The following is a 12,288-nucleotide window of genomic DNA, read 5'->3' on the forward strand; positions in this document are numbered from 1 at the left end:
TGTTTCATAAGACAACGAAACACATTGACACAAAGTTTCATTACATCAGGGAATTAGTAAACAATGGAGAAATTATTTTAAAACACTGCAGAACTCAGGAGCAGGTTGCAAACATTCTGACCAAACCATTGTGACAGAAAAGTTTTGAGTTTTTGAGGAAATGTCTGGGTATGACTGATAACCCAACAGTTGAAATTAAAGGGGAGTGTTGAAATATACTTTCAACTGCAGTGTTGCCGGAAGTTGCCAGTAAACAGCGACCGCAAAATATCCAATGTTTTCCTGCACCGCTTTTCACTGAGCAGTGGTATTCTCCGGAGGGCAGCGATAACAATCATCAGCCGACACGTGGTTGAGTAGTTTTTCCAAAACAATTTTTTTCCCGGAGCATAAAGATCGGTATGAAGAGGCCGTGCGATATTGATTGCAACCATCCGATTGATAACAAGGCTGACCACCGTCGATTGAAACCAAAGTTGATGTACAGGCCTGCACCATGGAGTTGACGTGAAGTAAAATTTTTGTTTGACCGCCGGTTTGTCAGTAAAGCAATTAAATGAAATTTAAATGTGATTGGTAGATTGTTGGTAAAAGTCTTTAATTTTATTGTATTTTATTTTACGGGAGTATGGTCCAAGAGGTATGTAATATCATTTTTGTTTTGTTCATTGTAATGTAAGGGGAAGTACGCAGAAGCGCGACTGTAAGTGTTCGTTGGCTGAAAAACGGAATACGTAGCAGCATAAATATATTATGTTTTGTTGAATATGGAATGCATATGCACAGCAACGCGTATGTATTGAATTTTTTTTTTACACACAGCAGTGTAATATTTTGCAAGCTGAGACAAAGTGTTTTTTTTTTTGTAATGCACAACAATGCAAAGTAAGAAGGAAGAGAACAAAATATATTTCAGGAGAGACAAAGTATTTTTTTTTGTGGAATTGAAGTGTTCCTGGTGTAATCCCTTTGTGAGAGGAAGGTCTTTTCTGTAACAGTTGATTTTTGTTAATGAATACAAAGTTGTTTATGTGTGTAAAAACTCTATGCTCCCAAACAATTTTAGCTTCCCTGTGTTAAGATCCTATGATAAAACAGAGCATTATTCTCTGGTCAGTTTTTGTCTGGAATTAAACAGAAAATTCCCAACACATTCAAAATGACATTCAGATCTGATATTCAGATGTGTTCGAAATTGGATCTCTTTATGCCCTAATCCCACAGAGCAGTAGCTTCCAAACAATCCTTCAATTTCGTGTTCCAGATATGCCTCCCCTTTGTCAATTCTTTGCTCGCTTGCAATGAGCCTCGTAGCCCAAGACACATGTAGTCAGACTCTCCATGACGCAAGTTGCCCCTTGGATTGCCTGTGTTGTGAGGGACCAGTGAAAATAATAAATTCTTTGCAGGTTTAAAATATTTTTTTACAAAATCAAAATTAAAAATTTACCGTGTGTATTATTTATAAACACATAAAAATTAGCGAAAAGACAATTCAAGAAAAAAATTATGAAACATGCATTGATCATTTATTTTCATTGCATTAATCTAAGAGACGTGTATCAAAGAGGAATAAACGATGAAAAGGGTTGTGAAAAGTGACGCCTACACTTATGACCGCATTCAATATTTCTAAAACGTGGTCACTTAGTTATGAAAAGCCTTAGTGTTGGAATTCTTCTCCACTCTTGTAACAGTAGCGTTCGTAGCCATGGCGATGAAAATGAAAACATTAATCAGCGCTATATTACTTACAGTGTGTGTGCCTATGCGCATGCCCCTCTCCAGAGCAGGGGAGATTTAAATTCTTCTGATTGCCAACAGTGCGCATCCAGAACACTTTCGGATTTATTCAATGGTTGCTTCTTACGTTACGACAATCATTAATTTTACGGCAATTGTAGTGACAGTGGGCTGGTAAAAGTTATTTGGAATGGCCACACGAGCAGTCAGCCACAACAATTCACAAATCCTATTAATCACATGCTCCTAAATATTACAAATCAAGCACGGCAAATCCCTGATTTTTTTTTCTGCAAATTCAACCGCTGCCCCTTATAATTTGACAAAGCATATCTACAACATAGTGCAGTGTTGGAGAGATTTAGCCATATTAAACTGCCGATCGTGCCTGAATTCTGCCCTGTTACAAATATCCACATGCCCAAATGGACCTATTGGCTCTCAGTTCGTATCCATGAATTGCTATTTGCGTTCTGAGTAGTGTGACGGGTCGTGTAATTGTTAAATTAATGGAGAAAACACTTGGCAAACAGTTGAATAACTTTGCATTTCAGAATACGAAGAGGCATAAGATGCACGTTTCACAAACGTGAAGGAAAACCGTCGCTCGGTTGTTCATCTTTGATCCATGCGTCGTTAGGTTAATGTAACCAAATGAAATGATTATGCGAATAGGCTTATGTTTCAAAATACAAAGAGCTATAAGATGCACATTTCACAAACCTGAGGAAAACGGTCGCTCAGTTGTTTATCTTTAATGCACGCGTCATTAGGTTAATGTAACCTTTAATGCACGCCTCATTAGGTTAATGTAACGAAATGAAATGAGTATGCATATTTCATTATTTATTTTTTAAATTTTATGTCCTAATCCTTATATGTGTCCATGAATAATAAGCACAGTAAATTTTTAATCATGGTTTGTAAGAAATTAATTTAAGTATGGTTTAAGTATGTGTTCTAAACATGCAAAAAAGTTACTGTAGCGAATTTCATTCATTGATTTAGGGACGACTACAAAAATATACTGGTATCTTTCAATTCAGGGCATCAAATTAGAAAAATTAATTAAAAAAATAATTAACTCGCCAATTCTGATAAGAAGTCATGCCTATCAGTATAATTAATAGATATAAAGCATAGGAAATATTGATTTCCCTTGGGTTTATGGGGCAAGCCTTATTTCTACTGTTATTTTAATGCTTTAAGAGTACAATGAATGTAGTATTGATCGTAACTCTAGCGAAAGATTCATGAGTATATTCATACATACATGAACATACAAGAAAAGTACTTGGCCATTAATAGACCCCACCATACATATGGCAAGTGCTATTTCATGGACTATAGCATTATAAATGCACTCTTAAGAGACCTTAAGTACAGTGTTGGGAAGCGGGTTCTGACATCTCCTCCGTTCTCCGGCTAACAGATTCCGATTGCATAGTGATGGAGATATGCATGATGCCATCGTTGTTTGTATTGATGCCCATCGAAACGAGCTGCATATGTATCATGGCATGTGGTGTATCATATGCTATCCATTCCCCATACATTGCCACCAAATTTTGAATTGTATAATGGCGCTCCAGATTGGAATTTTGAATCTCAGAACCCGCGCTTTCTTTGCTTAGCATGAGCTTCCGGACGAGTCTGGTGCTAATGGCGATTGCGGTGGTTGTTGAAGGGTCAGTCCTCATTACCCTTCAACAGGAGAGAAAAGATGTGTTACGTGACGCCTGATTACCTAGCCGATTCATCCCGCACCAGTGATTGCCCCGAAGACAAGCACAGGTTCTGCAATGCCTCTGGAATCTTCATAGGTTTCAATGCAAAGGGGTCCTCAGATTCAGAGGGGACAAAAAGCCCAACTTCTCCACTGGACATCGAGACATTTTCTGGAATTGGGATCACTGATTTGCATGAAAACGGCTTCGATTTCCCGTCGAGTTCTCCCAAGCAGCACAGCGAGACAATACCGATTGGTTCTCCTCATGGATTTACAAAAGACACCCATCAAACTGGAATGGATTATTCAAAGGGTAACACTTCTGTTATCTCCCATGGTTCAAAGTCGAGCACAAATAACATGTATAACCATTGCGGTATGGAGCCTGAAATTGTGCAATACCCTGTTCGGAAACAGCATGAACATGGACTATGGTTTGTCGCATCGCCGCCTCGGAGCTCTTCAAATGTTCCAGTGTTTCATGTTGGCCATTTTCTCAGAGCATGCTATCTCTGCAAACGGCAATTGAATCAAGGGAAGGACATCTACATGTACAGGTCTGTTATAATTATCATTCCATTGCTATAAATCTTTGAGAATCAGATTGAATTGATTATAATTTCCTTTTCTTCGGAGCTAGCCTCATTCTGTGTTTGCTGATTATTGCAGAGGTGACAAAGCATTCTGCAGCGTGGAATGCCGGTACCAACAGATTTTGATGGATGATGGAATGCCGTTAACGACAGATTTTGATGATCTTTATGGATGAAAGCATTTGCTGCTTCTCCTCCATCTTCATCGAGTGCTGCCTCATAAGACCAAAGGCAGATCTGTAAATAAATACACGGCTGCATATCATATAAAAAATATACCTCTTTTAATAAGAGATGGCGGGGTGGGCGTTTGTGAGGCATATTAATAGGAGTGCGCATGTGATAACATCTAAAATTACTTTTATGCGGGTCCAATTCCCATTTCCATTTCCAATCTTTCCACTGACTCGCTTACAAGGGCATCTCGATTCTGTTTCAATAGATGTTTAGAGATTGCTATTTCCATTAAATCCTTGGTCTATTTAACTGCATCTTCAGCAAGAGGGAAAAAGAGTGGTTTTTATGCCAGTGGCACTTGGGATTTCTATGAGGTTTTCAGTTTTTATATACATATTATGTCCAGATTAAATTACATTGAAAATTCCTTTCTTTCTGGTCACTAATTTTAAACAGGTCCTCATGGATAGCTACTTTATTTAACAAGTGCCTATATAAAGCACTGCTGGCAGTGATAGTCCCTGTTGAGTAAATTTTAGTGCGATGGAAGTGGGTATGGGTGAAGGAGAATGCCAATTCGGTAGGGAATAAAACTGTGCCCAAACATATACTAGATCAATTATGCTTTAGATATAACATCTTAGAAAAAAATTCGGCGCAACGGAAAACTTTAAGTTCAAACCTCCAAATTCAACATTGCGAAAACAGTCTACTGATTCAATCTTTAACAACAATTGGATTAGACCTTACATGAATCATTGCAATGGAAAATTGGATTAGACTTTAGATTAATCATTGCAAGGGAAAATGCTATAATAAACCAGGTCTAAATCCTTTAAGATTACTACCAAAGACCAAAACATTACTGTCTAAATCCTCGAGATTATTACCCAGGCTAAAAAGTTAGCAGATTTAACAACTTCATTGTTTATCTCATTCGTTCATAAATTGTTCCATAAGACAATGCTTATTCATAAATCTGCTATAGCACATGTAATGCTAGGATAGCTTGCCCCTCAGCTTAAACATGACAAATTGTTAGTGGATTCAATTAAAGGATTTCAATATCAATAATTGACATCTGCATTCATAACATTTTTCTTTTTGTTTTCCTTTTTTAATTTAATTGACTAGGGAGTACACAATTTAATCACTACCTCCCATTCACAAGGTGTTCCTTGAATTCCAAATATTCAAATACATAAAGTCTTTCAACAACAAGTTCATCAACATTGACACAAACACAATCCAATACACTAGCCTTTGGCCATACAACAAGAACCACCTTTCACACGAACATAATCCCACACACTAGGCCTTCTACAACATCATATACATAAAAAATAAATAAATAAAAATTACAAGTATATCCTCATAGGCCACATATTCTTAAATTGAACTCAAAGGTTACATATATAACTACATAGATTATCATCCAAGGTCACATAGAGTAGGCTATCAATTCAATGGAAAAGTATTGGAAAACAGGGAAATATGACCTAGCCAAGGCAAACCAGTCCCAAACTCCAAGCATCTAGTGCATCGTTCCACTACCTTCTTTTTATCTCCCTCGCTATTAGAAACTGACTTGGCTCCTCAGTGCCCCACTTTTTCAATCTGAGCGAGAGCCGAGGAATGGGAATTGCCTACCCCTTTGTACCTCGTGCAATCTAAAAATATCCCTTCACCTATCAGGAGGTGGTTCGGTCTACTACACCACATCCTCCCTCTTCCGGTGATGGTGTTGTTCCACTCCTTCACTCTGTAATGCTTGTTAATGAGCTCTTATTGCTTCAGTTCAAGCTCGATCACATCGCATAACACTTATCAAAATCCTCGAGTGTACAAGAAATCTTGGCATTTATTCAGCTAGTATGGGTCTTTGCTTTTCAAGGAAGACAAGCGGGAAAGTAGGCTTCAAGACATTAAATTGGATTTAGGTAATGTAGTTGAGAAAACAAGTTTCCCCTTATGCCAAGGATCCATCATGTTGTCCAACCTTCAATTGTGTTAATTAATTAATAATAATTATTATATGTTTAATCAGAGGTGTAGCCAGTCGTGGTTCATCCACACTGGCATTACAATCACAAACATCATTGCAAGAAGTAGGGGTAGAACAGGGGGATGTTACAAACCCACATCCTTAAAGGAACATTGTCCTTAGTGTTATTAAAAACAGAGGTCATCAACAAAGTAGAGATCTATATTTTCAGTGCTTTATCTAAGCAACATTTCCCATGTCTTGAATCGTCATGTCCAACGATGTCATTCATTATGCTCAGAGCTCCTTCAAAGAACAAATTTAGCTCATTGCTTCATGGTTCACATCCAAGTATGCTTGATCCCACTGAGTATGCACATGACTTTTTGAAACCAATTTGCTTCGGTTTCCACTTCCATGCAATCACACACCTTCCAAGTTTAGGCATCTCCTTCTCTACTTCCCCAATCCTTTGAGCAATCCATCCATTCATAAGGCTTCCTCGCACAGGAAGAGTCTTTACAACAAAGTCATCCCTCTGCCTTGCTTTATTAACACTACATATTAGTCATGGCATATCTCATGGCGATCGATGGATATCATAGGTTTCCAATATCATTACAATGGCCTAGTTCTTGAGGATTTCACATCCATTATGCTAGTGTTGTGCACTCTGATATTATCATGATGATATTGTTTGCTTGTAGTCCACCCTCATATACTTATGCTAGGAAATTCAATAGTTCACCTACATCAAAAGTACATGAGTCTTATGAGATTAATCATAAAAGAATTTAAAGCAAATTAAACCACACTTTCATCAATAGATTCTTTGTGAGGCTAACCATAAAAATTTAAATCAATTCAAACCCCAACTTCAATAAAGAAATTCTTCAAATTGGTAATTGATACTTATTTCTATAGTTACTCTTTGCTTCCTCTAACTCACGAGCACTGATTGTTTTCATAGTCAAATCAAATACTCAGTGTTTCATAGCCCCACACAATTTTCAACCAGCTCTTTGTTTAAATCTAGTCCACTCAGTGGTCGATATACTACTCCATGCAGCGTTTTTGTACAACTCCATCCTCGATTCTAGCTCACTAAGTAGTTTCACCATCAAGGAAAGTACTAAGTAGTGGATATACTGCTCCATGGAACCTTTTCGTACAAGTCCCAATATGCCTCCCCCTCTCGCTCACCTCCTATTGAGCATGGGCAATCTACCATTAAGGTAGTCATCTGTCAACAATAATATTTAAGTATGGGGGATTTTCGCAGTGCATTATATTAGATATCATTTTTGGGATTCAACTGCGTTAAGTAAGTCATTCAAAGTATGACCATTTCCATGAGAGGTAGTCGTAAAGTGACTAATTTCTCATGATTTTTGAATAGTTCACTTAGCACTCATTGCATCGGGTGATGCTCACAGGGGTGAAGAAGTGGGATTGAAACTAGTGAAATGTGGAGAACGAATCACATAGCATCAATCATCACTTCCGGGGCTTGCACCCGGTAACCAGGACTTCCCAGGAGGTCACCCATCCCAGAACTCCTCTGGCTCAAGCGCGCTTAACTGTGGAGTTTTTCCCCACAATCAAGCCCACTTAGCTTGCTACCCCATTTGCAAAACCTTAGCAAGTATTGTGCCTCATGAACCATTCAGGTAGAGATCCCTTGACTCTTTTTGAATTTAAGTATGGGGGATTTTCGCAGTGCATTATATTAGATATCATTTTTGGGATTCAACTGCGTTAAGTAAGTCATTCAAAGTATGACCATTTCCATGAGAGGTAGTCGTAAAGTGACTAATTTCTCATGATTTTTGAATAGTTCACTTAGCACTCATTGCATCGGGTGATGCTCACAGGGGTGAAGAAGTGGGATTGAAACTAGTGAAATGTGGAGAACGAATCACATAGCATCAATCATCACTTCCGGGGCTTGCACCGGTAACCAGGACTTCCCAGGAGGTCACCCATCCCAGAACTCCTCTGGCTCAAGCGCGCTTAACTGTGGAGTTTTTCCCCACAATCAAGCCCACTTAGCTTGCTACCCCATTTGCAAAACCTTAGCAAGTATTGTGCCTCATGAACCATTCAGGTAGAGATCCCTTGACTCTTTTTGAATTTAAGTATGGGGGATTTTCGCAGTGCATTATATTAGATATCATTTTTGGGATTCAACTGCGTTAAGTAAGTCATTCAAAGTATGACCATTTCCATGAGAGGTAGTCGTAAAGTGACTAATTTCTCATGATTTTTGAATAGTTCACTTAGCACTCATTGCATCGGGTGATGCTCACAGGGGTGAAGAAGTGGGATTGAAACTAGTGAAATGTGGAGAACGAATCACATAGCATCAATCATCACTTCCGGGGCTTGCACCCGGTAACCAGGACTTCCCAGGAGGTCACCCATCCCAGAACTCCTCTGGCTCAAGCGCGCTTAACTGTGGAGTTTTTCCCCACAATCAAGCCCACTTAGCTTGCTACCCCATTTGCAAAACCTTAGCAAGTATTGTGCCTCATGAACCATTCAGGTAGAGATCCCTTGACTCTTTTTGAATTTAAGTATGGGGGATTTTCGCAGTGCATTATATTAGATATCTAATGGTTCACTGGGATTTTCGCAGTGCTGAATGGTTCATGAGGCACAATACTTGCTAAGGTTTTGCAAATGGGGTAGCAAGCTAAGTGGGCTTGATTGTGGGGAAAAACTCCACAGTTAAGCGCGCTTGAGCCAGAGGAGTTCTGGGATGGGTGACCTCCTGGGAAGTCCTGGTTACCGGGTGCAAGCCCCGGAAGTGATGATTGATGCTATGTGATTCGTTCTCCACATTTCACTAGTTTCAATCCCACTTCTTCACCCCTGTGAGCATCACCCGATGCAATGAGTGCTAAGTGAACTATTCAAAAATCATGAGAAATTAGTCACTTTACGACTACCTCTCATGGAAATGGTCATACTTTGAATGACTTACTTAACGCAGTTGAATCCCAAAAATGATATCTAATATAATGCACTGCGAAAATCCCCCATACTTAAATTCAAAAAGAGTCAAGGGATCTCTACCTGAATGGTTCATGAGGCACAATACTTGCTAAGGTTTTGCAAATGGGGTAGCAAGCTAAGTGGGCTTGATTGTGGGGAAAAACTCCACAGTTAAGCGCGCTTGAGCCAGAGGAGTTCTGGGATGGGTGACCTCCTGGGAAGTCCTGGTTACCGGGTGCAAGCCCCGGAAGTGATGATTGATGCTATGTGATTCGTTCTCCACATTTCACTAGTTTCAATCCCACTTCTTCACCCCTGTGAGCATCACCCGATGCAATGAGTGCTAAGTGAACTATTCAAAAATCATGAGAAATTAGTCACTTTACGACTACCTCTCATGGAAATGGTCATACTTTGAATGACTTACTTAACGCAGTTGAATCCCAAAAATGATATCTAACAATAATATTATTTACCACCACATTATCATCACACCTCCAATATCATCACGTCTTCATTATCATCATAGTTTTCATATCACCTGCCACCAAGGCCAGGGATTATTGTTCGACTGGGTATTTAACTCACAAGCTTGCACTTAGAGGTCATAATAGGCAAATTGTAAGCACTGAGTGGTTTCTTAGCCCAAGTTAACATTTACTGGTGTATGTACTTCATGATTTCACCAAGAAATCCAGTTAGAAGCATTATAGAAATTTTTAGTTCTAAAATGGGCCTCCTAAGCAATATTATAAAATAATATTTGAAAAATAAAATAAGATTAAATTACATCATCAAATTTTAGAGGGAAAAAAGGAAAAATTATTTTTTCATCTCGTATTTTCGACTTATCTACCTACGGTTTTACTTGAATTTCGAGCAGGAGAACTCGTTGGATGTAGAATTCAATTCTTCATCCAAGGATTACCCATGTTGCATACTTTCGATGGACTCTGCTACATGAAAAATGAGAAATACATGAAAAATGTGATTGCAATCACGTTTTTTCATGTAGTTAGATCCATCAAAATTATGCAACATGGATACTCCTTTGATGAAAAATTAAACTTTACATCCAACGAGTGCTCCTACTCGAAATTTGTGTAAAACCGAAGAAAGATAAGTTGAAAATACGAGTTGAAAAAGTAGTTTTTTATTTTATTTTATTTATATTTTTTACTCAAAAAATGTGAATCATCCCTCATGGTTGACATCATCATCTTGAATCCTATTGGTTCTTATAAAATTTATTTTGGTTGTACATTTTTTGTTTTGAGGCTCATTTTAGACCTTAAAATTTCTCTAATTTAATATACTCATTGGTACAATGTTCAACAATTCCTTGTCATAAGCATAGTATAAGCATGAACACAAAAATGTCATAAACACATGAGTATAACGATAGTTAATAGCATGATTTCATTCTTGGACACTTGCTCAATGGATCTCGTATATGAAAGGGATTTTTATTGGATAACCTTATCATGTTATCCCAAACATACCATTGACATAGTCATCAGATTTTTAATAACATTAATTAGTCATCCCACCAATGTGATGATTCTCAACAAATAACTTGTCAAATGAAATGACATCATATACATTTGTTTCATTATTAACATATTCATCAAATGTAGAACATATATATGCCAAACAATATTAAGGTTACGAAAACTTCCTTCTTATGTTATTTTCATATTTGTCCTTGTCACTATCTATTTCTTTCATGTGGACTCAGCCAGGTTAACCTAGTTTTAATGTTATCTTAATTTTCCCTCTATTGCCATTTATCTTATACACATGGTTTAACCAAGGTCTTGCACTTCTTTTTGGGTTTTATTTAGCTCTTCTCCATGAGCTCCTATACTTCCCTTTTCTCACACCCAACAATCAAATAAAGGCCAAATGAGGAAGGCAAGAGAAATAATGAAAACAATGAAAAGGCCACAACAACAATATAAGACTCTAACACAAAGTCAACAAACAAAAACAAGAAGAAAATATGAAGCCAATGATAACAACCAAAGCATGCAAAACATCCCCTCTATAGATAATCCATTAGTTCTTAATAAACCCAATCCCTTGAGTTTTGGTGTTCAAGTTGTCCATCACCAACACATGCACAAGTTTTGTGTTAGAGTCCTTCCCGAGGTTTGTGGCAACCTCAAAACTCCAACATCCCTCTAAATAATTCAAGAAGATACTTTTCATAATTACAGATCGCTTGAGGGGATGCTCTCTCATCTCTTTTTGCATTACAGGTTGCTAAGTCAGGTGCCTGCTTTTTGCATGAGCTTTTCTTTGTTGCTTGTTTGGGTAGTCTCTTCTCAACTTTTCCTCTCCGTAGTTCAAGTTTATCAATGGTTTTATTTTTTCTCCAACCTTATAAGGTTTATTTCTAGTCTTGTTAGTATGGCACTCTTCTTTATCTCTAGAGGTTGATGCAAGTTGCAACACCCACTGTATGTATTCTAAGCTCTATAGAAGCATTGTGTTTAGTCTTTCTTGCTCTTCTTATCTTCTATTGAGCCTTTTATTTTCTTCCTTGCAACTCTTCAACTCATATTTAACCTCTTGTATATTTATGTTCTATCAAAAGAAATTTTCCCTTCTCATACAGCTTTTTCCATAGGAATAGTTTATTCACCAGACTTAGATTGGTAAAAAGTCCCTAACTTGTCCCACAAAGCCTTCACCGTAGCATCCGTAGTATACGCACATCTTCCGTATATGCACAGTTTCCGTATATGCGCAGATACATAAACGAAGACATGTACAATTTCCATATACAGAAACTGCGCATATACGGAAACTGTGCGTATACGGAAGATGTGCGCATATACGGAAATTGGGCATATACGGAAGACATGCGCACATCTTCCGTATATGCTATTTCATGGACTATAGCATTATAAATGCACTCTTAAGAGACCTTAAGTACAGTGTTGGGAAGCGGGTTCTGACATCGACTTTGGCGGTCAGCGGTGTGCATCATTTCTCCGGCGAACGAATTCTGATTCCGTATGTATTCTCATTCGCATTCATCCACCCGCATACCATCCATA

At 38.1% G+C, this 12,288-nt stretch overlaps 1 protein-coding gene across 1 annotated transcript; it reads left to right on the top strand.

Annotated features, from left to right (window-relative positions):
- Window positions 1-3,466: 3,466 nt before the first annotated feature.
- Window positions 3,467-4,678, top strand: LOC149154360 (FCS-Like Zinc finger 10-like). Its single transcript, XM_089444123.1, has 2 exons — window positions 3,467-4,029; window positions 4,142-4,678. The coding sequence occupies exons 1-2, from the start codon at window positions 3,467-3,469 to the stop codon at window positions 4,239-4,241; spliced, it is 663 nt and encodes a 220-aa protein (XP_089300249.1). The 3' UTR covers window positions 4,242-4,678.
- The last annotated feature ends 7,610 nt before the right edge of the window (window positions 4,679-12,288 follow it).

This window comes from Pinus tabuliformis, chromosome 9 (genome assembly GCF_031772625.1).
Source record: "Pinus tabuliformis cultivar Carrire ecotype Pingquan chromosome 9, CPIR1, whole genome shotgun sequence".
Taxonomy (NCBI): Eukaryota; Viridiplantae; Streptophyta; class Pinopsida; order Pinales; family Pinaceae; genus Pinus; species Pinus tabuliformis.